This window comes from Penicillium chrysogenum (assembly GCF_028827035.1).
Source record: "Penicillium chrysogenum strain IBT 35668 chromosome Unknown utg000001l_segment0_segment0, whole genome shotgun sequence".
NCBI lineage: Eukaryota > Fungi > Ascomycota > Eurotiomycetes > Eurotiales > Aspergillaceae > Penicillium > Penicillium chrysogenum.
In genome coordinates this window covers 612,522-640,338 of record NW_026622749.1, presented here as the reverse complement: position 1 = coordinate 640,338, position 27,817 = coordinate 612,522, and the positions used below count along the sequence as shown (strand labels likewise).

Here is a 27,817-nt window from a genome sequence, read left to right as displayed (position 1 = left end):
ATGGAGAAGTTTGACATCGCCGTCATCGGAGCCGGGATGGCTGGAATCACCGCGGCCCGCGACCTGAGCAAGAAGGGCTTTTCGGTGGTTCTACTCGAAGCGCGGGACAGAATAGGCGGCCGAACCTACCTACAAAAGGTCCTTGGGGACGACATTGAGCTCGGCGGTGCCTATGTTCACTGGACCCAGCCGCATGTGTGGCACGAACTGCAAAAGCATGACATCGGTCTGTTGCCCCCACTCCCTTCCAGCAAGGCTTACTGGCTAGCGGATGGGAAAATGCACTCCGGGACGGAGGAGGAATACTACGAGGTCCTCAGTCCTGCAATGGCGCAACTCTTTGCCGACGCGCGCGCGCGCTTCCCCCTACCTTGGATGATCAATGCTGTGGACAACAGTGACATGGAACGCGAAACCATCGAGAGCCGCATCAACTCGCTAGGCCTAGACTCTTATCATCGAGATGTCCTCGATGGTGCCTTGGCGGGAGTAGTCCACAACTACAAGTATCACGGCATCGCGCAGCTCCTGCACAACGTCGCAACCTACTTCGGTGACTACAAAGCTTTCTTCGAGACAGCGAGCTTCTGGGCCATTGAAGGTGGTACCAAACGCCTACTCGACGCTATTTTCTCCGAATCGACTGCTGAGCTCCGCCTCTCAACCCCCGTCAGTTCTATCCAGGATCATGGCTCGAAGGTCTCGATTATCACACGTGCCGGCAAGAAGATCTTCGCGCACGCGGCGATTGTTGCTGTGCCGGTCAACACGCTTGGCGATATTAAAATCTCGCCTAGTCTTCCGCGCCTTGCGAGAACTATGGTCGCGGAAAAGAACCCAGTCATGGCAAGCAAGATCTGGGCCCGGGTGCGAGGCGAGGTCGAGCCCTTTACGGGGTACGCCCCCGTTGGTAAACACCCCATCAATGCGGTCCGGACAGAGCGCTACCATAAAGGCGATACGCTCATCATGTGCATTTGCTCTGACGCGGCCGCAATCCGCGCCGATGACAAGGAGTCCGTGCAGACTGCGCTTCGAAAATTCATTCCGGATATCGAAGTGGTCGACACAGCCTCTCACAGCTGGGTCGAGGACGAATTCTCGAAGGGTGGCTGGATGATGCACCGGCCAGGGCATATGACTGGTGGTGCAGCTCATATTCACCAGGGTCATGGTCGCATTCGTTTTTGCGGAAGTGATATTGCAGCCCTCGAAGTCGGTGCCATCGAGGGCGCAATGCAGTCAGGAGCAAGTGTCGCTCGCGACACCAGTGCTGCATTGTCCGCTGCAAACAAGGGAAGCTCTCATTTGTAAGATGCGGTGTTCGGCTCCATCTATAGGAGTCGAGTTCTTCTACATGTTCCTCAGATTGTTGTTCCTTAAACTGTCGTTCCTTAGATTGTTATTCCTTAGAGAGTTGTTCCTTGGTCGTATCTTTAACACTGCAAGTCTGTTATTTTGAATAAGAGTTTGTTGTCTAATCACAGAAATTCCGTTGGCACTAGTGCCGAGTACCGAGGGAACCAATTGAGATTAGTACCCGAAGAGCTATCCAGGAGATCGCTTATAAGAGCGTCTAATAGCCCGCGAGGCTAGTATTGGTATATTACCGCTTGGGCATTCTGAATTGATCCGAGTTACCATACAAAAGCTTGGAGACACTAGGTGGAAGTTGAATCAGTCTGCTAGAGGTAACTAAATAGCACCGCTCAGTTTAGAAAATACATATTACGGTACCCTGGACAGCAAACGAAAAACACGCCAAATGTATACACTTGTCGCAGGTTGAACTTCACGTAATTCAAGTTTGTCAGAAACATAGGTCTAAGTTCTCAAGCACAGATTTCTACCGACAGATTATCTCCTAGAAAGCAATTGCCGCGCTCATGTTATCCACTCTAAGCCTTTCTGGAGGCTCCCATACATCGCGTCCGTAAGATCTTTCCAATAGTAGGACCTTGGTTTCCAGACAGAGCGGTCACCCACGTTTGGCAGGACATTCTGTGCTTCTCGGACATAGGTAGCCTTCAAGTTTAGGAACGGTAATCTTTTGACGTGCTTCTTTTCCTCGGCTCCCATCCGGGGCACCACCATCGTAGCGTGGTCCTTGTTCATCTTCTTGAACAACCGGCATGCTAATTTGGCTGTGGTGTCAGCGCCGAGAGTCCAGCTAGCATCGGTATATCCGAACGCAAACACAGCGTTCGGCAGGTTATCCATCATCGCAAACTTCCACAGGAAATTTTCACCAATGTGATACTGTAAACCATCAACAAAAATCTCAATACCGCCAGCAATGCACAACTTCAGGCCGGTAGCTGTGACAATAATATCGGGATGCAGCTCGCCACCCGATTGGAGCTGAATACTCGTTTCCGTGACGTTCGCAATCGTGTCCGTCTTCACGTCGGCCTTGCCGGTCCGAATGCTTTCGTAGAAATCGGACTCCGGGCACATGCACAATCGCTGCTCCCACGGTTTGTAGTTGGGGTTGAAGTTGGGGTCCAGAGGCATGTCCTTGGGGAGTTCTTTGGCGGTTAATATCATCAGCAACTTTCGGGCCAGGCGAGGAAAGCGCCGGCAAAAATTTACCAACACAAGTGGGACAATAATCCATTTGAACCGGATGAGCTTTCGTGCCAGCACTTTTGGGAACAAGAGCCGAATCAGCTTCTCAACGAGGTCCTCATTTGAGACCGATAAAATATAGCTGGGGGAGCGTTGTAGCATCGTCACATGTCCTGCGTCCTTTGCAACGTTCGGTAGCAATGTGATGGCAGTTGCTCCAGACCCGATGATGACGACCTTCTTGTCCTTGTAGTTAAGGTCCGTGGGCCAGTACTGCGGATGCACCAGTGTTCCAGTGAAATTCCGAATTCCAGGAATATCAGCCTGAAGCGGCTGGTGATAGTCATAGTAGCCTGTTCCCAGAAGGACAAACCGGCTTTGGAGGTTGCTGGACGTTGTTTTGTCCACGGTCAGGGCCAGATTCCAGGTCTTGGACTCGGTGGACCAGGACATTTGGTCGACTCGATGATGAAACTTGATCTTCTTGTCGATGCCTTCTTCTACCGCGCAATTCTGCACGTATTCGCCAATCAACGAGCCATCCGCTATCGAGTGTTTCTGGGTCCAGGGCCGCCATGCGAACCCGAAGGTGAATAGATCGGAGTCCGATCGGATGCCTAAGGTTCGGGAAAATCAGTGAAGGCTCGTTGAAGGAGAAACTCTGACAACTCCAACTCACCAGGGTATCGAAACAGACTCCATGTGCCTCCGATCTCATGGCGTTCTTCCAAAATGCAGTAGCTCAATTCCGGATTACGTTCTTGCAACCGATAGGCAAAGTTGATGCCGGAGATTCCAGCGCCGATGATGATAACATCGTAATCCACGTCTTGCTGCTTTGCAGACATTGTGCCAGAGGTCCAGTCTTGCTCGGGAAACCAAAAAAAAAAAAAAAGGTTCGTCTCTGGAGCTCAAAGCTTCAACGACAAGGGACGTTCTGGTCCTCAATGTCACTTTCCAGTTGATGTAAAGTCTATCTTGAGCAACGCAGCAGACTAGAAAAGTATCTTATTTCCCCAGGGCAGGCCCAGATTTAACCAGAATGCGGAAGCGATCCATCTCCACTTCAGCCACGGGAAATGACCGACAGGGTTAGTGGACTCAATTCAAGACTTGGGATAGGCATAGTCCATATCATATCAAGACGCGGTTTTTCCATCATCGATTTCTCGGAGCCGCAAAACGCTTGCTATTTGCAATTAACTAGGTTTCGTCTGAATATAACTAACGCATTAACCTTAGGTAAAAGTAGCAAAAAGCTCGGTGACAGCCGCTGCGGCTCCGCAGGGCGGAACCGGATGATCAGGTCTCTCTATCGGGTCCGGATCTTATGTATTTCATCGAAGCCACAGGAAAGCCTTTGAACCCTTCTCCAGCGGAGCCGCCGAACCCGATTCGCGAAATCTACCGTTTCCCCGTAATTGCCCCCCGTACGGGGAGGTCACAGCGGTAGTTTCGAACATTCTATCTAGGTGCGCGAATTATGATCCGAATGGGAGGGGTACTTTGGGTAGTGATAGTGGAGTACCGTTACTACATCAAGAGCATGGGTTAGATATAAAAGCAATGTTGCAGGTCTTCGTCTGATGTTCATTTTCAAACGCCCCTTCCTCTTCGAGTAACATTTCTCAAATATACCACCCTCATACGCATCATTTTTCACTATGGCTAGCTTTATCTCCAGCCCCAAGCGGGTCGTTTTCATCGGCGCAGCTGGAGAGATGTGCCGTATCGCCATCGAACGCTTTGCGGCCGCAACAGATATTTCGCTCGTCCTCGCTGATATTAATGTAGCTGCCATCGAGGCACTCGCGGCAAAGCTTCCTGCCGGACGGGCAACTGCTCAGAAGTTAGATCTGTATAATCGTCCTTCGCTGCTCGCTATCACCAAAGGCGCTTCACTCGTCGTTCTCGGCGCCGGTCCTTATGCCAAGACTAGTGAGCCTGTGCTCTCAGCCTGTCTTGAAAATAAGGTACGTTACCTCGACTTCGACGATGATGTGGAGAGCACCACTGCAGCCCTCGCCTTGCATGAGAAGTCAAAGGCCGCAGGCGTGCCGTTCTTTATTGGCTGCGGCGCCTCTCCCGGAATGACGAATGTCATGGCTGTCGATGCTGCCAAGGGCATTCAAAAGGTGGATACGATTGATGTCTGCTGGCTTGTCGGTGACGAGCGACCAGGTATTGGCAAGGCCGTCCTGGAGCACCTCATGCATATTGCAGCCGGCCCCTGTCTGACCTGGGCAAATGGTAAGGCCACAGTAAACGAATATTGGGTCGAGACAGGCTATGCCCCAATCGGTCATCACGGAGAGATGCTCCTGCACGAGACTGCCCACCCGGAGCCTGTGACTCTCCCTCGCCTCTTCCCCAACGCCGACCGCATCCGCTGCCTCGGTGGCCTGCATCCCGCACCATTCAACGGCGTTGCCCGTGGCCTTGGTGTCGCTGTGCGGAGTCAAAACATCACTCTGGATGAGGCAGTTAGTTTCCTGCTGAACCTGATTAACAACCCTAACCCCCTCGAGGGCTGGGAGGCCGGTCTGGGGAAGGCCAGTGGGTACCTCCGTGGCGGGGACATCTCTCTCAAGGAGCTTTGGCAGGCCATTACCCATACCGCCGGTGCGCTTGGACCATGGCGCCACGCTATCTTTGGAATGCTTGACCAGATCAAGACTGGTGAATGTAGCACTGGAGATGTGCTCAGCTTCCTGCTCGACTCTGCTCGTGGAAATATCGGACCGTACTGCGCTGGTCTGACTGTGCGAGTCACTGGTACTCGCAATGGCATGCCGGTCGCTCAGGAGAAGCGCACCGGCGTGAGTGGCGAGGGCTCCGTGCTATTTAAGGATATGGCTGCCATCACGGGAGGCGCTTGTGCCGCGTTTATGCTTCTGGCACTGGAGGACTGTTCCGAACTTAGCGGAGTCTTTGCCCCGGAGGACTGTTTCGAGCCGCAGGTCTTCTATGAAGCTCTTTGTCGTGTGGGTGTGCCCCGTAATGAGCTCGCTAACCTGCTTGAGGACGGCGCGGAAGCCAAGGCGCACCTCTAAATGGAGTACGATACTGAAGAGTCATGGAAATACTACGATGCTAAGCAATGGAGAAAGTATCGTGTGTATTGAAATGGACGGAGAGGGGAAAGGAAGAGACTGAAGGTGAGAGGCTGTCTGGGACTATCTACATGTGAAGGCATCACGTGATGTCACGTGATCCTTCCAACAAAGAGACTATCCTTGGATTTGCAATTGCAATGTACATAGACGCAACACATTTGATTTTCAATCAGTATTTCGCGTACGGTTTTTCGTTTGATCATCAGTAGCTATGGTTTTCAACATTAGTTTTACCGCTTTGAGCACTGAATAATTACAGGATACACGCCACCAGGTGGTGGGGTTTGGCCCCAGATTCTGTGAGACTTTTTTACTGGCCTTGTATTCTAAGCAACCAAGGCAGCAGGGCCTTGGCTTTAAAAAATGCCACCAGACTTTACTCGCACACATCAAGTACATACACTCCCTTTTGAAGACTCCAGTAGCTGTTGCAGACTACATATGTGGTCCCGAACGGATGTTAGGGCCTAGTATATATACCGCTGCAGTGGCAATCGGAGGTTCCGATTGTCCCTACGATCTTTTGGCCGAGTGGCTAAATGCTCTTATGCAATCACCTAGGACACCTCAGGTAGATAGAACTAGATAGTCTCTCTCCCTATGTCTCTCTTTTCTTCCCTCTTAGTCCGTCCGAATATATACGTTGTCTTCTCCATTGATTCCTGCATTGTATTCCATGACTGTATCAATCCTCTAAAAATATTTGGGGACTAAAGCATAGTGGTAAGTTTGGACATTGTCAAATTGATTCCAGCGTACAAGCAAAGATCAGAAGTACCTAAGTTGAGCCTTCCGCAACCATCCATCCTTTTTCAAGCTTTCGCCCAAGGTAAGTGGCATAGCCCTTCAAGGCCAATAGTCCTACCGCAATGAAAAATGCCAGATAGTTAAATCTCCGACCGCAAACCTCCTCAGTGTTCTAATGGCCACACACCGAGAGAGAGCCAAAGAGAAAAGCTAGGAGTGCAAAGGTGGTTCTATATTCCCAATACATTTAGCAATTATCACCAATGGAGGTATTTATTTGCTTACAGGAAAGGATGCTTGCCAATCGGGGCTACGAGGTATTTGACAACGAGGTTATCGGAATAGGAGTCCACAATCAACACGAGGGGTGAAGGAGGTAGCTCATCGTGCAGCTGGCTTCCCGCAGAGGATCCTAAGGATAGGAGAGATTTTTTTTTTTGAAGATGTTCTTTTTCTCCATATTAACAAGACCGGAAGTTCAGAGAGGTATGCACTATTGTTATTATAAATAAGCTTAGCTTCGGTCGAGGCCGTGCCGCAGTCTTGAGACAATACTAATGCACGGGCGTATATTACTAGCTTAGTTGTCCTCTAGTAGGATGCCAATAGTGGATATCCAGTGAGGCCATGTATTTTCTTTATTGGTACCCTTCTCCGTTGTGCGGCTCGGGAAAAGGAGCCAGCGGCTAGTCCACTGCGGCGTTCGCCCATGGCCGTATACTAACAATCAGCCAACAATATAGCCTTAAGCAATTGGTTGATGCAGCATATTGCTTTTTTAGAAGGACGCTTGGCATATTGGAATGGCCTAAACGTTCCTATGTACCTTACTATAACCGAACGGGCCATACATCATGGTGTATGACCCAGAAGCCAAGAAGAGGAATTCAATCGACAATTAATGTATGATTATATCTAACGTATTGGTCACAGTATCGAGTTTAACTGGAAGTCCCATTAACCATGAGACGACCCGGGGTATGATTTCACTTTGAGCAAATTGACAATCAGCTATTGGGTATTTCACGAATAACCGAGCAGGATGTTCAAGAGCTCGTAAACAGGTTTTGGAAGAAGCACTTGACTAGCGGCTCGTCTCCTTCACCTAGACTGTTTTATGTTTAGGTTTTGACCCTGTCTAATGCTATATAACTAGTTATGCGTTTGATAGAATAAACTCCAAACGATGCGGATGTGGGAAAAATTTGAATAAATACTTTCTCATTTCTTACACTGTGTGGAGGGAGGCTTTCTACGTCTCGCTTCCAATTAGATACAATTATCAATATTATCAACTCGAGAAATGGCCACGGGGGTTAGGGCCAGACAAGAATGATAACATACACCTAAGCTTCTAATAGTAAAGAGCGCTAGCGTCTTGGGTCCTTGCAAGTGCAATTGGCAATTATTTCTCTTATTCTAATCTAAAAAACCGAAATTCCATGCCGAGAAGTTAATCTCTGCCACTATTGACTGAGATGCGCCCATTCCTCTAAACCCAAGCCAATGCCTTCAGCATGTTGAAGACACCGGGGTCTTCATATGATGTTAGTATCGTGAAAAAAAAAAAAAAAAAAAAAAAAAGAATCAAATCATAACTTACGCAAGATTTCATCTGTTGATGAATTATTTCGTTCGGTAGCACCACAAGTCGCTCCACCCCGCGACGCATCCTGTGAAATACCCTCCGTTGCCGAATGCATCACAGCAATCCTCACTCGGCAAGTTGCTGACCTTGTAGTAGACGTCGTGCTGCGGGTTACACTGTGCCGAAGCCGGATAGTTCCTGGTCGTTGCCATTATTTTGCTTCCGTCGGAGGCCTCGTATCCGAGTCTGTGGGCATCATTCGATCCACAGGCTTCCCAATAGCATTTCATTGCCTGATTGTCCTCATTCGACCACTGTGAACACCATCTGGAAGCACCGGCCGAGGCGCCAATGGCCAGAATCGCAGGGACGAGCAGGCTTTGTATGTGCATTCTGTACGTAGTATGGAGCAGATCTCGTTGGCCTTTGCGGGAACTGGAAGCTTGAATATCCTAACCTTGTGAATATGGCATTAGCAAATTCCAACAAGTCGTGGAACTAAAAGATGGCGACTTACTGGTGACCAGTGCTGGAAAATAGACTAGCGATGTGATGATTCTACTCTAGCCGGACGGACGGTGACAAGGTATTTATAATTTCCTTGGTCAAACCCTTTTCTGGGAGCTTCCCTTGGCAATGGTATCTAACGTGCCTATACGACCTCTATTCAATCGAAAAATGTGTACATCAGCCAGCCACAATCTTTAGTCTACAACATAGGGCTGTGAAATCTGATTTGCACCTAGTATGTTGTACAACATACCTAGGTAGTCCAACCCCCACCGGGCCTGCATAATTATTGCAGTACCCACTTATAGCTCCTATGATCAATCCACCGAACAGGTCGTTCTCCTCAAGGGCTTGACTAATGATAGTCCCCGGGATAGGGGCAAGGAGTGAATCTAACATTCTTACGTAGGGGCGCTAAGTGGGTAACTGTTGACATGCATGGTATGGTATGTCTTTATGCCTTTGTCCCTTTGTGCAGACTGAGCCTTTGCTTTGTCAGTTTGCTATGTCTTTGTTAGTACAGGCTTCATATACAGCCTGTTTTTCCATAGATTCATAGCACGCATCTTCTTCCCGATTTTCCCTCCATGCTAGTTCTCACTAGCAGTCCTCCTTCGTAGCCTCATCAGGTTATGAGCCCTTGCTCTCTCCGAGCACATCTTTGTTAGCTTTAGCAGCAGGGGTAGTGAGGCTAAATGCCTCCTACCCCTAGCACCGCTAGCACCTTACCGGAAATATGCATTTTCCACCAGCCAGTCACGATGATTGATTTCGAAAACACCGCAATACCCCTTTCACAAAGATACGACAGCGAAAAGTACGCTAGATGCTAGATGCTAGAGCGGGACGCTAGATGCTATAGCGAGACGCCAGATGCCAGAGCGCGATGCCAGATGCAAGATGCCAGAGCGACCAATCGAAATCCAACCTCACCCTACCTACGACTACAGGCTATCATACACCGCTTAAGAGACCTAGCGAGTGTGGTACTGAATGGTACGCCAAGACGGCTGATATGGAGCGGATCTAGTGTTAGGAGCTAGCACGCCAAGTTAGTCGAGGAGGGGGATCACTGTTTAAAGGACAGACCCGGGAGGTATGGACAGTCAGGTATCGGTGGTGAAGAGGAGGTTTATGCGGAGGGGTTTTTCGAAGGAGCTTTTTGATTTTTACTATGCAAACCAGATTGATTTTTGCTTTTGATGCTCAGTCTGGGGGGGGTGTGTTGACATGCATGGTATGGTATGTCTTTATGCCTTTGTCCCTTTGTGCAGACTGAGCCTTTGCTTTGTCAGTTTGCTATGTCTTTGTTAGTACAGGCTTCATATACAGCCTGTTTTTCCATAGATTCATAGCACGCATCTTCTTCCCGATTTTCCCTCCATGCTAGTTCTCACTAGCAGTCCTCCTTCGTAGCCTCATCAGTAACGCAACAAGCAAGGGAAATATCCACATGTAGATTGAATCGGCGATTATGTAGATTAAAAATATTCAGCTAAAGAATCTCGCGCCATGTAGTCTCGATCTAAGGATAAGCAGGGGCAACCAAAACTCTCTCCCATCTGCTTTCCTGAGCCAACGTACAGAAGTCTCACCAACATACAATCACATACCTAGCGTATAGCACTTTGTAAAATACATTTAGTCATGTCTTACCACTGTATCGTAAAATACCTCTACCATTTAAAAGGCGGTCTACAAAGCGGGACCTTATATCCTATCCAATCAGAACTTATAGCGGCCCGGTTGCCCCCGGGGTCCCGGGGCGGGGGGCCCGTCGGGGGGCTCACCCCCGAAGGCACAGCCAAATTTGACTATGCCAGGGCGCTTGCGTACACTTTGTGCACGAACAACAGCAAGAGCAATACGATATGCACTTATCACCTGATAGTGCAAAAAGAGGCTTTCTCAAAACCTGTTACTAAATACTCATCAGCTGTTAAGAGCTCCCTTGCTTCATTTAATGAATTCTAGATTCGTTACGTTTAAGGGCGACCTAGGGAGTACGAGCTAATGAGTCTAGTTATTAACAAAGTGTAGAGGCTAGCTGAGGGCGGCCCTCGGAACGGCCCTCGAAATTACGGGCCGCCCTCAAATCCCGAATGCCTAAGAATGATCCTGGCCAGAGAAGGGATGCATCTGAACTCCGCATTGATTTTCAACAATGCATCACAAGCAAATTCGGTATTGTCCTGATCCTCTGTAATCAGGTAGCTGGGACTTTGGTTGTATACGAGGACTTTCAGTGTATTCAACTTAGTGCACTCATTTTGAAGAAGCTGCAAATCCTGCAGACTCTCTTCTTTGAGACGGATTTCTCCTGACTGACCATCCATCCTTTCTGTGGCCGGAAAAGTGATGCGTAAGTGTGACAAAAAGCCTGCATTGACAGATCCTCCGTTCCAGTCCTCTTCGAACGTAATCCATAGCCCGACCTTCATCAGACGCTCGCCAAATTGTGCGGGAACCTTTGAGATCCATGAGCTTAGCAATATTCTAGTAAGATATCTAAAGGACTTTACTTGCGATCCATTGGCCATAGCGGGTCGTCCCGAGCTGGTCCGCCGAACACTTTCAGGGCCATAAGGACCGATGATGAGTGTTGGCTCGCTCGAGTGCCATGTTCCGTGAGGTGTAATATACTCATTGAGGAAAGAACATATGAGTACCGTTTGGAATGATATGACCCTGGAAAAGTTGGCATGGCATGGCTTACTATGCTGGAGCGGGATCATCGTAGACTGGCCGTCCAGTCAAAACCCGTCGACCAGAATGCGGATAATTCACTGGAAGAGCAATAATACCGGCTCTTAGGCAGGGGGTCTCAAATTATACCAATAAGCGGCTATAGAAGATCTGATGCAAGAAAATGACAAGGGACGCTTCAAGGACCGCCAAGAAGGGTAGAAAATATACGGATTAAATTAAAACAGGTATCTCTTCGTTTACTTATTATATGTCTTCTATACCCGTCAGAGAAGCAAAGACGCGAGAGGGGAAAATAGGCGCCACTAATATTGGAAACGAAGCCATCTAATTTTGGAGCTTTTTAACGAACATCGTCGAACCCCGCAGCATAAATACCAACTTCCCTTTGCTCCCACAAGTCCAAAAGTCATCCTACACTTCGGCTTGACTGCCATTTTACAATATTCACTTTTACCTGCTTGTGTTGCAATATGAGTGATGCCGACCCCGAACGCGAGGGCCGCCCTGAAGGTGCTACTGAGGAGAGCAAAGCAATCAACTTCAAATGGACTCCTGAGCTTGTGAAGATTGGAACCTCTCGCGGTGCGATACATCCATCTCTCGGTCCTATTGAAGAGCAGAACGGCTTTCGTATTTTCAAGTACCGACCTGGCATGACCCTACCAGATCCTGCTGATACGCGTGAATGTTTGAGATGGGCGGGACTATCTGACAAGAGGATCATAGAGGTAGAACAGAAGTTCAACCAACTATACCCAGATTATCAAGGACCCAGCTGTGGATATGCCGAGAAGTATCACCGGACTGGCTACACTGAAATCATATTCCCTAAGGTTGAGAAAATGTTGGATATGTTCATTCAAGGAATGCATGATAATCACGATGAGGTTGAAGAAACTCATAGTGAGTGTCTTTTAGTTCGTGCGATACGTGGTTCTCAGCTGATCAACTCAATATAGAGGCTTTTATCGAGAAGGGCATCCAGCTTGGACTCCGCCTGGAATTTGCGATATTTTGTGGACTACACAAGGGTGATCCCCGGGCTATTGAAAACCCCAATCTATTCGAGAAAGACTGGTTTTGGATGGGCCCAGCAAGCATCATGACTGATACCCTAATCTCATTTTGGAGGGGAGTCGAGAAATGCATGGTGTCGAAACTGTTATATGATGGAAAGGCATTCACGTGTGATGGGACATGGGTGGTCCGTGAAGGAGAAACTATAGATCAAGCAAAAGCTAGGGTGGACGACCGAGAGCGTGAGAGGCTAAGAGAGCAAGCGGAAAAGGAATACAAAGCAGAAAGGGAGCGTGAGAAAGAAGGGTTGGAGAAATTGTGCGCCGAGGAGGATGCCATATGGGCAGAACAAGACAGACAGGCGGAGATTCTGAAGCGACAAAGCATAGACAAAGCTGCTCAGCAGAAGGATGACGAAGGAACGCAGTAAATTGATGTTGATATTGGAACCGACAAGCTTAAGACAGAAATACCATGAATGACATCAACATCCCCACGAATCTAGTGGCTCTATATGATATGAGCGAAATAGCTTTGAAACTGTTCAACTTCGTCGATAACTCTTACGTGTTTAGCTTAGCTGTTGGATCGGTCGGAAGCCAGCCGATGGGCGTTGGCATTGCATCTATAAGACGCCGCCCTGGCCGATAGTTGGATCAGTATCTGGACGATCATGAATGAGGTAATCGTTCTCTCCTAGGCGGCTCTCCCATTGGGTGATTCGGTTGTTTCCCCCGGATCCTTTCGTGTGGGTGGTTTGAGGGCACTATAACCTAAGGATATCATTTCTGCCTTGTCGGTATTACAGTCGGCCTTGTCCGTGACCTGTGGTCGACAGCCGGATGGTCGGGGTCAATCCTCGACTGGCTGGGATGGATGGTCGAGGCGTGAGAGCGCTGCAGTATCGTCATCGGATAAACCACAAAATTGCCCGAAGAAAATGGAAGAACGAAAATAGGGAGACGAGAGATCAGAGAAGAACTTCCGACGGGCAGAAGAGAACGAGTTGATCCCTATCCGGATGTGAGAGGAAGAGGACCACATTGTTATGCCCCACGATGGTGAGCAGTAGCATCACGAATCTACCCGAACCGAGGTTAGTTCCTATCAAGTAAAATGGCCAGACTAAAAGCTTACTGGATGCAAAATTAACGAGTCTGCGGCTCTCTCAAGATTGTATTCAGTAGAGGCCTGCAAGAAGTCGTCCGTACCTAGGTAGTCTCATATTTTCTTTTAAAAGCAGGATATACTGGGAATTTCGGCATACGACAGCAAAGCGGAGGGCAAGAGCACACCGGGGCGGTGCGCACGAAGGAGGGAGGTTAAGTCCTGCGGACCTCTCTATGGAGAGGGTCGTGAAATTCTCCTATCAATTAGTACCTTAGCCGATCGTCCCCAATAGACATCAGCATCCGAGAAGACAAGATCAAAGAGGCATTCGGAAGAATCGCTTTGTTTCACATAGACCCGACATGAAAGATCGAACCACTACGAATAGAGTTGAAAGCGAAGCGAATATAACTCGAAAGCACTGCATGTTTCATCTGATAGTTGAAAATAGTTACTTGAAAGATCTCCAAGACAAGTGGATATATCAGTGACACTTTGTATAGTCGAGGCCACCGTTTATTGAAGTCCGTTTATTCTATTTAAAGACATTGTAAGGGAGCATGTACGCGTATAATACCTGGTCCGGCTGGTCTTCTGAAAGGCCAACCCCCAATGATTCTGGAAAAAGAACTCGGGCATTTGGGCCCCACTAGCACGATGGTATTATTCTGAGTCTCAGGTGCTTTCACCAAGGACTAGCATATCAGATCAAATCGTTTGCCCGTAGTATTTTTAGGTATCAAGTACCGCATTGAACAAGCGCAGCCAACAAACACCGTAGTCAACAAGCGCAATATCTTCTAACAAACACATCATCCCACAAAAATCAACTGAATTGGACAACTAGTATCAGAGATGGAAGTTGAAGACCTCGCAACCGCGAACTTGTCGTGGGACCTCTCAAAGGGACCCGTGCCCCATCAGCTGCAAGGAAAAGCCGTTGACCACTGTCTGTTAGAGGTTTTGGGGTATAATAACGGAGCTAATCATGCGACTCTGAGGCTGGTTTTTGAACGCCCACAAATACAAGCATCTCCGTACGCACCTGCCAATACCCAGGGTGTTAGGATGGAGCTCGAAGTGCAAGATGATACTGGACCAGGTCCAGTGGAAGGTCAGCTGGTCGTTACGACTTTCACTTTCACGGGAGCACACAGAAAAGCCCGTGTTTCTCATGGGTTACTCGTCAAGAGCGGAAGGACCGTTGGCGATTTTATTAATGTCGCCAAGAAGGTTAATTTGACTCCCTGTGACTTTAACTCAGTGGGTTCAGAAGCTGCCGGATGTAGAGACTTCATGTAAGTCTCTGTTGAATTCTTTTACTCTGGGCACATGCAAACGATTTCGGTAGATCGCAGTTCATCTACCACCTAGATCGCCATGATGTCCTCCTCCTTCCAAACGACAAGGCCGCAAGTGTGTATGACATTTTCAATTGGCGGTACAGTGCCGGTGGTGCAGCGAGAATTCCCAAAGCCATACATTACGCCGCCTTCAACCACAACTACCAACATATCGACATCGCTGGATGTGTTTACGACACGTCCACTTGAGCTGCAGATGTTGGGGCTCTGGGAGTCAACTCGCCAGAGGGGCTGGAGAGGCTGGCACAGCACAAGAAACCAGCTTATTTTGGTGCATGGTAGAACAATAGGAAAGAAAGGAGAATTTTTTTGGTTCATACCGTGCAGCAGGACGGTTGTTTATGGCTGCAGAAGTAGAAAATGAAGCTAGCTAAAGAACGTAATCTATGGGTCATTGGCGAAGAGCACCTAACATATGAATACAGGTGAGAAATGTGTCGATGTCCTATCTACGTGTCTGCGAGAAGGCTCGGTGACGGGATGACAGAGTATCCGAAGGCGATATCGTTTCCCCATTCTAATAGCCTAGACATACATGCCGCAGACCTAAATTGAGGCTTGGATCCAACGGGTTCCCTGGAGTGTGGAGCAAATGGTTCAGCTGGAGGGAGGAAATGTGCATAAGGAAGGCAGGTATCGCGTTGAACAGGCTGATGACGGTGACGGTGACGGTGACGCTGAGGTTGAAGGTGCATAGTGACCAATAAATTTAAAATTTAAGAATAAAAGATAGTGGCTATGAAGGCCTTACTAAACTAGACCTAGTAGACACATGAATTATAGGCATTGGGATCCGAAGTGTTTGTATCAATTCATCAGTCGCCAAATGTACTTGTTCGAGGTTTGCTCCTACACACATTAGTTGATCTCATCCGCAGATAGTTTCTTTCTTCCTCACGCATCTATCACATTTCCCAGAGGACTCCACATTTCCACTGTAGTCTCCCTCTATCAGGTTATGAGCTCCTGTCTCCGAAGCCTCTGTCTCACAGCAACCTTGGAAGCTTCGAATCCCCTTCTCGGCGTTAGCGTCACGCCAAGCCTGTCGAGATCCGCGGATCTCGTCATCTCAACCCCACCGAACCTTTCTGGATTAACCAATCAGAGCTCACTATTCATTTCCTACATCTAGGTCGCATCAAAAGCGTCTATTTGCATCGTCTTTGCATCTTTTTTTTCGACCGTTCTCACGCCGGCCACTATCAGACCGTTCGTCTACGAGCCAGATCTTCCCCTTTGACCGTCAACATCCTCTCTATATTGTTTCTCGACCGTCCAAAAAGCCGTTCGACAAGACCGTCCAGTTTTCGGACCGTTCTCGATCTACACTGGCTCTATATCATTTTTCGACCGTCCAAAAGGCCGTGCGACAAGGCCGTCCGTTCTTTAGGCCGTTCTCGCCGACCGCTATCAGGCCGTTCGTCCTCGGTCTAGATCTCACCCCTTCGACCATTCGATTTTCTTTTCGACCGTCACTTTCGCCTTTTTCGCAGATCAGCCTCTATCAATTCTGATTGCTATACAAAAATACACTGGCGTGTTGCTGGATGTCTTTTTGGATGTCTTTTTGGATGTCTTTCTGGATATTTTTTGGGTTAGGGGGGTTAAAATCTGCATTTCAAAGCTACCATACTATCTGCTGGTTTTCCCATTTAAGGAGGATTTGTTCAAACTATAGAGGATCACTATATGTTTTGTCGTGAGGGTTGTCCGAGGTCACGTGGCCTCGTTTGCTCCTACACAGTTTCATTCTTCCTCACGTATCTATCACATTTTCCAGAGGAGCCCTACATTTCCACTGTAGTCTCCCTCTATCACTACTACTATACTGTAGACTTCTATAGTCTTCTTTTCTTCCTCCTTCACAGTTCTATGAAGTACACACTGTCCACAATACAACTATATTGTGCCTTCGTGGTCTCGTCTACTTTGTAGATTCTAATACGAAGTTCTCAAGCTGACCTCCAAATGATATATGCGCTATATCATAGATGAACTTCTCTAAGTAGGATCTTAGAACATTTCATACATGTTTGACCTCGGTTGTATGTATGGTTTCATCACCAATTAGGGCCAGACCATATTCTTACGACAAATCCAAGTCGGATCAAATTGGAGAATTGAGCATTCCCCCGTGATCACATCCTCCGTCCGATATGCCTCCAGGCCCTGCAAATCAGTCTATTGGACCTGCGTTGACCTTTAATCAATGTCTTCTGTATCTTGCTACCATTGCTGAGTCCCAAGGGCCGATTGCCAATCCCACTCTTCGCAATCAATGGATCAGACGATGTTAATCACAGTATGCTGTCCAAACAATTTCCTGTTTGCAATTACAGTCATTCAAGCAAGAACCTGAGACAATATGAGCATGCAATTGGCCTACCCCTATGATCATACGGTAACTGGGGCTAAATTTGGCAATGAAGACACTTGAATAAATCGCATGTAACATTCGACATAGGACGCCTTTATTGCACCTGTAGCAATCCCTTGGTCCATATTCTTTCTACTAAGCCAGCCACAGTATGACGGAGCATACTTCACGCTGTATTCCGCTGTGGTTGTTTCCATATTCACCACGTCCAGCCGTTGACATCTTGGATCCAATCCGCCGTTTCGGGTGGTGTTCCTTCCCAGTAGAATGGGCTATCGGAGGGTTGGATGAGTCCGTATAGGGAGTAGTTAATATCATCCCACTGTTGAGGTTCGTCAAATTCAGATGCGAGCTTGAATCCGCAGATATGCCTAGTGAAAGATGTTAGATTATCATAGTCCATATAGATGATCTTGTGTAGACACACATTTGGCCACTAGACTTGTCATAAATAATCTTCGATTCACCAGCCATACATGGCATGTACCCGCACGGTAGAAACCTTCTGCTCTCTGTTAGCCTAATGTTTCGCCATGGTTACTAGATACTCATACGTATAGACTTCACGAAACTTATCGCGGATGGCCTTGCGATCGGCAAAGGGGAGCCTCCAGAATTCGGTCAAATTAAGAGACTCGCCAGCGACTTTTTCCCATAGAATATATGTGATATATCCTCCAGGAACACCCTCATCGTGGTCTTGCCGACGCTGTTGATAGCCTAGTAGCCGAGGAACAACGTCACAGTCTAGCCTCATAAATGTCCGGAAAGCTCTCAGTTCTGGGTGGTCAGGAGGGGTGTCGACAGCCTGTCTAGCCCGTATAGCGGCCTTCTTCGCTTCTGTCCCGGCTATAGGAACCTGCTGGTAAATACGTAAAAATGCGCGCCTGTTGTCGTCTTCCTCAGTAGCAGGTCGGCATAGGAATTTCCCGGAGGTGTCTGAAGGCCCGAGATCCGCGGCAATGTCTTCCTTTGTCAGGCAATTGGAGTCTTCGCCGAGCTTCTCAAGTATCATCCATTTCTGGGCAGGGAAGTTAAAAGGTGGCTCCGCAACAGCATCAAATGTGACCTGCGTTCCTTCAAGATCGTCGAGATATTCCCTTGAGGGATCCATGGCAGGCAGCTTGGAGATGGGGACAAAGCGTAAAAATAGTGTGAGGGTAGATGTTGGCGATACGACAACAAGAAGCAGAGTGGAGAGACTGTATCGAAGACTAACAGAAGACTGAGAGAGAGAGGAAGGAGGTTAGTTAAGTAGTTAAACAAGCAGGCATTACTAGCCTGACAGATCAGGCAGCCTCCCAGATTACGTGACCAGGCTCCAACACCTGTACATTTAGATCGGCATGTGATGACACTACTACGTAGGGTAGGGAAGCAGAAGGGAGAGAGTTATATTGGAGAAGGAAGACGCGCTCCTACAACTATCTATCTAGACTATGAGGGGTCGAAGCCTGGCCCACATGTGGGGCGTCCACAACAGCATGACATTGATGATGTTCCCTCGGCCACGCGCTCTACTAATGTGGATAATGTTATAACGACCCAAGCACTCCGATTACTATAAGATTGATAACTCCAAAGCCTCTATACGTATTGCCGTCGAGCTCCTTATTCTTAATCGGCTTAACCACCTTTCAAATAGAGGGGCACTCGAACGTCTATAGCTCTATCCGGACGTGGTCGTCGAATACGAGTCGAGTGGAGACGATGAAGAGGTCGGAGATAACGAAGAGGCCGGAGAGAATAGTGCTGGTACTGATTGACATTAATCGGAACCATGCAAGTAACGTTGCTGTCAAAAGAAAAAAAAAAAAAAAAAAAAAAAAAAAAAAAAAGAGGGAAGGTTTCAAAGATGCTATTATTCATCACCACACGGCCGGCTGTTTTTGAACCTCATCAGGTACACTGAATACCGTCTATTGGTCAAGTGCCGTTGAAGTTCTCTAGACTTGCTACGTAGTTTAGCCTTCCTTTCAAGATATCAATTTCCAAGTAACTTAACCCAAATGCCTCAGGGAGTCGCAGGTAGCACCATATGAAACACACGGCGCTAGAGCACAAAAACAAGAAGCATGTGTAAGCACTGAAGGCAAAGGCAAAGGTAAGGGGCGGAGACTCGTTCACCTTCCCCGAGGAGGTTGAGTTTCCCAGGGAGGAACTCGATGTCTGCAAAAATAGGAGGGATGTGTGACGCAAGTCGATACGTTAGGCGAGCTTGGTTGGAGCTGGTGACAGTTTGCCTTTGTTGATGGTAGAACACCAACAACAAGGGCTGGCCGCGCGGAACGGGAATCCTTGCCAACATTGAATGGAGAAACCAGTTGCCATTTGGTTCCAAGGGCCTCGTCTAGAAGCCAGACGATGTCATCCTTCAGATGGTGGAACGCAACGGCAAGCTCGGCTGTTGACTGGATCGGGAATAAAGTAGGGACATAGAAGTGGTCGCCGTTGATCACCTCCACCTGGATCTGTGAAAGGGTATGGTGGTTGAGAAGGGTAGTGAGATCGTCTTTGATGGACCCTAGAGGCATTGAAGCCGAATGATTACCCGCAATAACAACGCGAAGCAGAGGCAAGCTAGCACCGGGGATGGTTGCCTTCACCACATGAAAAAAGTGATGTCAAACTGGGATATGGCCTCCATTAGGCTATATACATTAACCTTGGTTTTTGTGTTGGTCGAGTGAAATAATGCCGTATTTTATTCCAAATTCCAACAAGTGATTCCGCTGGGAGACCATACTGGTCGAGGGTGCTGTAGATCTCACGGTGCAGATGCTGTGTAGGATCTTCCTCAGCGGTCACGGTGGTGACTTTGAGGGCCGTCGGATCGGGTTGGGAAGCTGATGCTTCGATGGGTCAGTGCGATGCAGGTATTGTTCGATGTTGATCTGGCAAAGTCAGAAGGGGAGAAAGAGAAGAAGGAAGAGATGGATTCTCTGACAGATGGAAGCTAGCTAATATAGCTAGCAAACAGTGAGGCCTGACACCTAGGAAACCAGGCATCAGCCTGGATGACATACATATTGCCTTCATTATCCTCCGAATCCCGAAGGAGGCAGCGTCGCTTATGCGGACTTGGGGGCCCGCGAGAGAGATGAGGCGAGAGAGATGAGGACTTGGGAACGCCTCTGCCATTTTTCTTGCGAACTGGGCACCGAAAGATGGAGGTTGAGGTAACGGTGTTGAGGCTGCGGAGGAGGTGAAAGATGGAGAAGAAGTGAGCGTGATTAATCTATGGAAAGGAGGCTGTATAAATAGCCTCCGAGAATGACAAACATGACAAACCAGTCCTGGAGGCAAATGCTCAGTCTGCACAGAGACAAACGCTTACCCTGCATGCATTGCATGTCAACAAACGGGAACAATCCAGAATCTCTGAAGAAAAGTGCTAGAGACAGATTTGGTAGTAATTACGATGGAGAAAAAGGCCACCAGGTTCCAACCTTACGGTTTGTCTGGGTCACCTCCGTCGACAACTACGGATCTGAGGAAAGCGCGGTGAGGCTCTGACACCCCGCAGTGGATCTCGCAACTCTTCGCCTCGGCAGTTTGCTCCTGGCTTTGTTGCGGGGTGTTTCGGCAGTAATGTAGGGCACCTGCCACTCTGATCATACATCTAAGACGCCTTTCCAATAGGGTCGTTACAGAGAAGATCGAAACGGAAGTGAGCTACTATAGTCGAGTCTACATCACTGTATTAGACAAAAGCCAATGGCTTATAATGACATTTTTTTTCACGATTGTGGTGGACATCGGTCTGATACAGACTTGATTGCATATCCCAAAATCCAACAGAAGTGTCCTAATACGTGATCGGAGACCGAGATCTTGCTCTTGGAGTACTATGTAGATCATCCGCTGTGGGGCGCAAACGTTTGATATTTGGGCTTTTGGCCCCGAATACTTTTCTTGCCGTAGATTTTTCTCAATTCTCAACTTCCATTTAACTTTCAAAAGACTCAATCGTTTGTACCTTTTTGTATCTCAACACCACCAAATCGGAGATATTGGTGCTCTCATACTACACAATGACGTGTGTGATAAGTCCGTTGACAGCATTGAATCTCCGTTGGCTCACCTCGCATACATACATGTACCCCATATTGTATTGAAGTAGCATCAGTCGTGACCTAGATTACAGGACTTCATTACAGGACTTCCAGTAGTCAGTTTACATAGCTTCCTCTCTCTTCTCTTTTCTCCAGAGTTCAATACACAGTTCCCTTGCGTTACTATTATTCCTGCGTCGCCTTCTGCTTCACTGACATAAACCCCAAAGAGGAGGATACCAGTTTCCGATCTCATTGAAGGGAAAGGATTCGTACGACCCTGACCGAAACCCCATTGCACGCATTTGAAGTTAGGTCAATTTCTACTATTTGTGCAAGGTCGGTCATATAGTCCAAATTGTATTGCTCGCAGGCGTACTTAGAATAATTTTGATGTGACCAAAATGCAGTGGCGCCGTCCGCCGCCATGGTAGATGTCTAGCTTTGCTCTTAACTTGTGTGTCTCTGGGAATAGATATAGACATGTCTTCTAGTATTTATATGGACTTCGGTTGTCGAGCAAAAATGTCGATAATTTATTGGTCTTTGATGAAACTCGTGAGTGCCACTGCATCTGCGGAGACAAGGAAAAATGACAAGCAAGAGGGGAAAGAAAAAAAAAAAAAGATGAGGGCCCGAAGCGCGATTCGAACACGCGGCCTCTCCGAATTTGAGATGCGAACCCAAACGGAGAATCATACCTAAGATGAGTTAGCAGGGAAAATGATGTTACAGGGCATTCAATTGGAACGTACCACTAGACCATCCGGGCAGAAGATTAATTGTGGGGCAGTGTAATGGTTGAAGGAGTACTTGAATATAATGAGCATTTAGTCCTTCGCATTCCTACAGCCTATCAAGCAGAATAACATTGTACTGTTGTAGGTATCGAACTTTTGTAGTGTCTCGGCGGAACTGAGGCGTGGTGGAACGGTAGAAAGTTCGCCGCCTTACCGATAGAACAGTCTCTTCGCCCCGCCAAGACTTGCTCTCTTTTCCTTTCCTCTCCTGTACTTAGTATTCTAGTTGAAATGCACCCTTCTGCTTGAAGATCTGCCTGGTCGTAGAGCTGTGCGACTAAATAAGAAACTATCGGTAAGTAATCCTATAATAAATAGATACTAGCCATGTGTGAAATACGGAAAAAATTTCTCGCCCCACTATATATTTCTTGGTACAGGTGCGATTTAAACAGTTCCTCGGACGAATGAATACAATCGACGAAATTATCTATTGGACAGATTGATAACTCCATCACAACCCAATTTTGGTAGAGTTGACTACCTCGATGTAAATAGATTGATCCATCATCGACCAGGTATAAGAGTAATAACCTCTAGATTGGCCCACGTTATTTTGAGCCTTGGAATCATAACGTGTTTTTACCCAGTTAGAAATGAAAAGGCTCACCCTATCTACCCTAAGCTACCAGAAACGTTTGTATATAAAGGAGATCAATAAAGGAGCGGACTTGGCCTAGTGTACGATAGTAGCGGCAGAACGAAGGGGATATCCAACCTTGCAAGTAACATTTCAACGTACAAACTTTATACGGCTTATATGTCCATGAAGGCCTGATTATCTCATCTATTGCCCGGATGGTCTAGTGGTACGTTCCAATTAAATACCGTGGAACACCATTTTCACTGCTAACTCATCTTAGGTATGATTCTCCGTTTGGGTTCGCATCTCAAATTCGGAGAGGCCGCGTGTTCGAATCGCGCTTCGGGCCCTCATCTTTTTTTGTTTTTCCCTCATATTACATTTGTTATTTTTAGTTTAATTTGTTTTGCTACTGTAAGCAATTAATTGGGGAAGTGGTTGTTGTCGGCGTAAATTCTGCTCCAGGTGGAAAGGAGGACTCCTATTGCAGGTCTTCCACATAAACCCGCTTTGCTAGGTGGAATTTTGAGGGTAGGTCTTCCAAGGTTATATGTATTGATATTGCATAATTCCCACAAACAGAAACAAGGTGCTAACACTACAAAGGAACTAGCCCCAAGCTGCAGATAAGGAGCGAAGCAGCAATGCATCAAGTGTCCAGAAAAGGAGCCACAAGGGCCCGGTATCTCTCAAATCTCTTAATCTAACTTAGACACCAACCACCTAGTAGCAGCGCCAGCGTCCGCAACGTAGGTGAAGTGGGCAGCGGTGATGACAAGAGTACCTTGGCAGACCATATCTCCAACGGCACAGTAGATCTTGGTCTTATCCTTGTCAAAGCCCTGAATCTGGCCCCTCTCTTGGGCGTTACGGGTGTAACCGAACAGAGCAACACCCTTGATCTTGGCCTGAACATCCGAGGAGAGCTTTTTGATTGAGCCGTCCATGACAGCGGTACCCTGACTGTATTTTGCATATCAGTATGGTTCGTACTTTATTCTTTTTGTATGTAAGAACAAACCTATAGCCACCAGCAAGAATCTGGGTGTCGGGACACTTCTTCACAGCCTGCTCGAATAGGCCTTGGGCCTCAGCAATGGCGGCTGGCGAGGTGTTGCCGGGGAGTGCATTCGACGGCAGATCCGCAGTGTACTTGGGTCCAACACCCTGGCAAGCAACCTTGCCGGGCTTAGACATCTTCAGATCGTTGCAGATAGCGGGTCCGACGGACATACCCTGTCATTTGGATGTGTTAGTATCTACATAAATTTGAAGGAGATGGTAGAAACATACCAGAAGGCCAGGCTCGGTACTGGCACGGGCAAAGATGAACGTGATATCCTTACAGTCACCATTGCGCAATTCATTTCCCTCGGAAACTAAATAGAATCGATATGTAAGTTAATGTAAAATATCCGCAGAGAGCCTGAACTTACGAGCGCGAGCATCGATATCCATAGGGCTTGCAAAGGCGGCAGTTGCCAGAGCCAAGGTGAGAAGAGAGAACTTCATGATGGGCGCAAGGGAATAACAAGCAAAGAGCGGTTTCCAGTCTCCTTTCTAGTGAAAATAATTCAGACAGGTGCCAGCGCTAGCCTTATATCCGTTCGCCGGGTATACTTCGGAGTCAAAAAAGTAGCCAGATGAAGGAAACTTCGGTACGACCATGTTCATTGGATATGATTAACCTGTCTGCTTTCTTAATAATTGGAAACTTGTTTCCTCTAACAAGAAGCCGTTTCATGTTCTTCTTTCTCCGGATCTCGATACCTGATCCAGTGGTAACGCACAGTAGTGGGTCAGGATCTGAAAAAGAGGGTTCTCGATAGGTGCCGAGGTAATTGAAGTCGAATACCACAAACACGATCTCTAACATAGCGTGATTGGACGTGTCATTCGCTAAGGGTTTACTTTCGTCAAAACGTTTCAAGCGCTGTCTCGGATTTTGGAATTAGATCCGACGCTTTGCCGGAACGGGGAGTCCCGAGGTCTCAAATTTGAGGCCGTAGCCCCATACCGGTCCACGTGGTTTATGGTACCTGCCTAGGCCAGGGGCCTCAAGAAAATGAAATCAAAAATATGGTAAAAAAGATTAGTCCCTCATCCCGTACTCCGTACCGTCCGCGGTATTGTGAGTCGGCTCTTGCCTCCCATACCGGGGGCGATTTTTCATCGGGCTAAATCAGATCCATTTGTAATATTTCATATGAGTTCCAAGGCTGATTTGCTTTGTCATGAAGCATGTCTCTTGAATGACTTGAATTCTGAAACGGGTTGTTTCACGATACTGCACAATACCCCTTCAACATCCATGCCGGAGCCATCCTGAATCTAAATGCTCACCAGGCTACCTACGGCTAACGCCATTAGCTAAAAGATATAATGTACAAAATCGTAGAACTGGAATATATGCGTAACATTCCCGCGATTTAATCGACAGTGAATCTGGAGTCTTCGATCGCGTAGTGACCTCCGGCAATACGCCTGCTAGGCGTGGCATATAGGAAACGAAAAAGTGAGGGAGAAATGCCGTTATAGATCGCCGATTTTTTGGGAGCAACCCTAGAAACACGATCGCTTGGGATTTTCGCAAGAACATGTTCGTCCGCGAGATATTAACACCGGCGCTAACTATTAGACTCCCCGGCCTATGCCTCTAGTGATAGAGAAACCAGAAGTCCCACCCCCTCCCCAACAATTGGCGATTGGAACGTAGGCGTACAAACAAAAAAAAAAAAAAAAAAAAGAAAAAAAAAACATACAACAGTGAGGATTCGCTGGTGGTCACCCACCCAACTACTAACTCACCGGCGTGTGGCTTAAGTACGGCTGAGCGGACGGGAAGCCCTGTTTTCCACACCCTATGGTCGTATGTATTAGTTTATGCGTAGGAGAGAGTTATAGAATGCGATTATGGAGTGGCATAAAACGGTAAGTGCGCTATAGATAGAGTGAGAAGTTAAGGGTACGTGAGAAACGCCCTCGGCGCTCATCGCACTGATCCTCTCAGCTGAACACGAGTAATAGTATCATTGGCTTCGACATTCATGAAATATCTTCCTCCTTACACCTGGTTGAACTACTCAGCGTAAGGTAAGCCAAACGAGCCGGCCAGGCTGACTTCAAGCCTTGGACTGACAAGCATATGCTGGCACGCATCGTTGTCGCGGAAGCCAAAAGCCTTGGCGTAGGTGGATAACCAGCTGTGGCCTGTGCGTAACTGTGTTAACAGGTCCGCCCGGTTCCTGGGCAGGCTCCCGTATAGCTTTCTGATGTACGATGCGGGCAGAGTGCCGTCGATTTTTCGTAGGTGGCCGCATTTGGCGGATGTCGTCCAGTCTTGCTCCCGCTGAGCGTTGATGTTGCTGCGGATGTGTGCCTTCTCTCGAGAGAGTAGCAGACGGATGGGATGGGCCAAGAAACATAACTACATAGCCAAGATTGCCCGTGGCCAAGCCTTAACGAGACCTTGAAACCAATGTAAAGCAGCTTCACAAGGCCCGCTTGTTCAGCCCACTGCCCTGGTTTTTAGCACGCGCAGCTTTCGATGGACGAAGCACGAGTAGCGACCGCGAGTTCTTGCTTGGTGAAGCTAAAAGGGATAGACGTTCTGCAAGCATTGGCTGAGAGAGAGCTGTCACCTATCGCATTTTGACTTGTAAGAGTGAATATTGATAGGAACTCATACAGATGGTTCATCTTCGGACTAGACTTACAAGCCATCAGGTCAGGCATACGATTTTGATCACTTTCGATTGACATGTGCGCATGTGTTTGATGGGTTATTGGGCGACACCCGCTCTTTGAATCCATCATGAAGGCCTGTTCTCATGCCGCGTAGCTAAATATACAGCAGCGCCTAGGCATTTACACATTTTGCATTTTCCCTACGAGAAGTGCTTCTCCATACTGCTTGAATGAGCATCCGGCTTGTTGCCGGCGCTGATCAATGACCATTGCATGCAGTCCGTTTGGTGGGAGGAATGAACGTCACTCGCTGGCCGCAGTAATGTTTCGTGAGTTTGGCACGCGCGGGCGCGTAAGCGGGCTGATATCCTCAAAGTCGTACTTAGCCAAAATCTGGTCGACACTCTGTTTCTGGTGTATTTTTATGTCTCCGGGCTTTTGCTCCACGTGCATGCCCAAATACCAGGAGCACTGGCCTTCTGGGTCATTCGAAAGGTTTCTCCGATCTGAGCCTTAAGCGAGAGGATAGCCTGTAGATCGCTGCCAAAGATGATCATATCGTCGACGTGCAGTTGAAGAATGAGCCCGGTGCTGGGTCATACGCGGATATCCGCCCATCCCAGCTTTCCACGGTGACCTTGAACGTCTGGTACCACTGTTGAGGGATTGTTTCCATAGATCGCTCGAAGTACCCGGAAGCATACCGCGTGGAAGGTCAATACCCTTCGGGGCTTGCATATGCACGGGTTTCGGGAGAGTGCTGTTGAGGAAACGGTCCTGACGTCTGCTTGATGTATCAACCATTTCGGATCGCAGCGATCGCAAACAAGATGCGCGATCAGCGCTAAGCGAGCTGGATGAACCGGGCTCGTTTGGGCGCTCGATTGAGCGGGTCGCTCTGGCTCCTTGCCTGTAGCTCGCTGCTGGATAATTGGTGCTTGGTTGAGCACTGGCGGATTTTTCTGACCGGCCGGCCGCTGGGCCCGTCGGCTCGTCTGGCTTGATCTGTTGGTTAGGGAGGCTCGGGCCGGTGCGGGTCGGGCCGGTCGGACCTGTCGATCCGCTGGCCGAGCAGCTGGTGTGCTACCTTGGGACAGGTAGTGGCACTGCCTGTTGCAGTCTCCCTTTGGAAGTGCCGTGCGCTGCCTAGCTTGCCAAGGCCACAGGTTAGGCCAGCCGCGGTCACAAAGTCAACGCACAGGTCTAGGGGCCTTGAAGGACGATGGCCTCAATCGTCGGAAAGCAGCGCGGCAGACTAGGTGGGGCTGTCAGACTTGCAATGTAGCTCTTTGTAACTCAGGAAATTGTTGGGACTTATATCATTGTGCAAATTAGGTGGCAGCTTACATACCTTGAACATTGCGAGTTTTTATTGGCTACTACCCTTGTGAGATACCAAAGTGCAGCCTTAGCACTGTCAATGGCATATGGAGCGGCATTTGTCACGGCGCATATTTTAGATACTAAACAAGGGAACGATACAGTTAGCGGCGCGCATAGAGTCGAGCGCATCGCTGGCAGAAGGATGGTGTCACACGCGCCGAGACGGTGTCGCTCGCAGTCACCTTCCAAAACCCCTATCTTCA

The 27,817-nt window shown here is 48.1% G+C and overlaps 11 protein-coding genes across 11 annotated transcripts; 4 read left to right on the top strand and 7 right to left on the bottom strand.

The window, feature by feature from the left end:
* Positions 1–1,314, top strand: N7489_000254 (flavin monoamine oxidase family protein; the record flags this gene model as incomplete). Its single annotated transcript, XM_056706009.1, has 1 exon — positions 1–1,314. One exon carries the CDS (start codon positions 1–3, stop codon positions 1,312–1,314), a length of 1,314 nt encoding a protein of 437 aa, XP_056570311.1.
* A 570-nt stretch (positions 1,315–1,884) lies between these two features.
* Positions 1,885–3,416, bottom strand: N7489_000253 (flavin-containing monooxygenase; the record flags this gene model as incomplete). Its single annotated transcript, XM_056706008.1, has 2 exons — positions 1,885–3,185; positions 3,248–3,416. 2 exons carry the CDS (start codon positions 3,414–3,416, stop codon positions 1,885–1,887), a joined length of 1,470 nt encoding a protein of 489 aa, XP_056570310.1.
* Positions 3,417–4,232: 816 nt separating this feature from the next.
* On the top strand, positions 4,233–5,621 carry N7489_000252 (saccharopine dehydrogenase family protein; the record flags this gene model as incomplete). The annotated part of the gene is made up of 1 exon (XM_056706007.1): positions 4,233–5,621. One exon carries the CDS (start codon positions 4,233–4,235, stop codon positions 5,619–5,621), a length of 1,389 nt encoding a protein of 462 aa, XP_056570309.1.
* A 2,436-nt stretch (positions 5,622–8,057) lies between these two features.
* Positions 8,058–8,411, bottom strand: N7489_000251 (uncharacterized protein; the record flags this gene model as incomplete). Its single annotated transcript, XM_056706006.1, has 1 exon — positions 8,058–8,411. One exon carries the CDS (start codon positions 8,409–8,411, stop codon positions 8,058–8,060), a length of 354 nt encoding a protein of 117 aa, XP_056570308.1.
* Positions 8,412–10,607: 2,196 nt separating this feature from the next.
* Positions 10,608–11,113, bottom strand: N7489_000250 (uncharacterized protein; the record flags this gene model as incomplete). The annotated part of the gene is made up of 2 exons (XM_056706005.1): positions 10,608–11,025; positions 11,052–11,113. The coding sequence occupies 2 exons, from the start codon at positions 11,111–11,113 to the stop codon at positions 10,608–10,610; spliced, it is 480 nt and encodes a 159-aa protein (XP_056570307.1).
* A 595-nt stretch (positions 11,114–11,708) lies between these two features.
* N7489_000249 (cell envelope integrity TolA family protein) lies at positions 11,709–12,685 on the top strand (the record flags this gene model as incomplete). Its single annotated transcript, XM_056706004.1, has 2 exons — positions 11,709–12,141; positions 12,198–12,685. The coding sequence occupies 2 exons, from the start codon at positions 11,709–11,711 to the stop codon at positions 12,683–12,685; spliced, it is 921 nt and encodes a 306-aa protein (XP_056570306.1).
* A 1,535-nt stretch (positions 12,686–14,220) lies between these two features.
* Positions 14,221–14,918, top strand: N7489_000248 (uncharacterized protein; the record flags this gene model as incomplete). The annotated part of the gene is made up of 2 exons (XM_056706003.1): positions 14,221–14,663; positions 14,717–14,918. 2 exons carry the CDS (start codon positions 14,221–14,223, stop codon positions 14,916–14,918), a joined length of 645 nt encoding a protein of 214 aa, XP_056570305.1.
* Positions 14,919–17,305: 2,387 nt separating this feature from the next.
* N7489_000247 (uncharacterized protein) lies at positions 17,306–18,220 on the bottom strand (the record flags this gene model as incomplete). Its single annotated transcript, XM_056706002.1, has 3 exons — positions 17,306–17,477; positions 17,534–17,611; positions 17,661–18,220. 3 exons carry the CDS (start codon positions 18,218–18,220, stop codon positions 17,306–17,308), a joined length of 810 nt encoding a protein of 269 aa, XP_056570304.1.
* A 1,009-nt stretch (positions 18,221–19,229) lies between these two features.
* Positions 19,230–19,640, bottom strand: N7489_000246 (uncharacterized protein; the record flags this gene model as incomplete). Its single annotated transcript, XM_056706001.1, has 1 exon — positions 19,230–19,640. One exon carries the CDS (start codon positions 19,638–19,640, stop codon positions 19,230–19,232), a length of 411 nt encoding a protein of 136 aa, XP_056570303.1.
* A 3,602-nt stretch (positions 19,641–23,242) lies between these two features.
* On the bottom strand, positions 23,243–24,056 carry N7489_000245 (cutinase family protein; the record flags this gene model as incomplete). The annotated part of the gene is made up of 4 exons (XM_056706000.1): positions 23,243–23,507; positions 23,566–23,780; positions 23,838–23,923; positions 23,981–24,056. The coding sequence occupies 4 exons, from the start codon at positions 24,054–24,056 to the stop codon at positions 23,243–23,245; spliced, it is 642 nt and encodes a 213-aa protein (XP_056570302.1).
* Positions 24,057–25,623: 1,567 nt separating this feature from the next.
* On the bottom strand, positions 25,624–27,591 carry N7489_000244 (uncharacterized protein; the record flags this gene model as incomplete). Its single annotated transcript, XM_056705999.1, has 3 exons — positions 25,624–25,928; positions 26,885–27,236; positions 27,583–27,591. 3 exons carry the CDS (start codon positions 27,589–27,591, stop codon positions 25,624–25,626), a joined length of 666 nt encoding a protein of 221 aa, XP_056570301.1.
* Between the last annotated feature and the right edge of the window lie 226 nt (positions 27,592–27,817).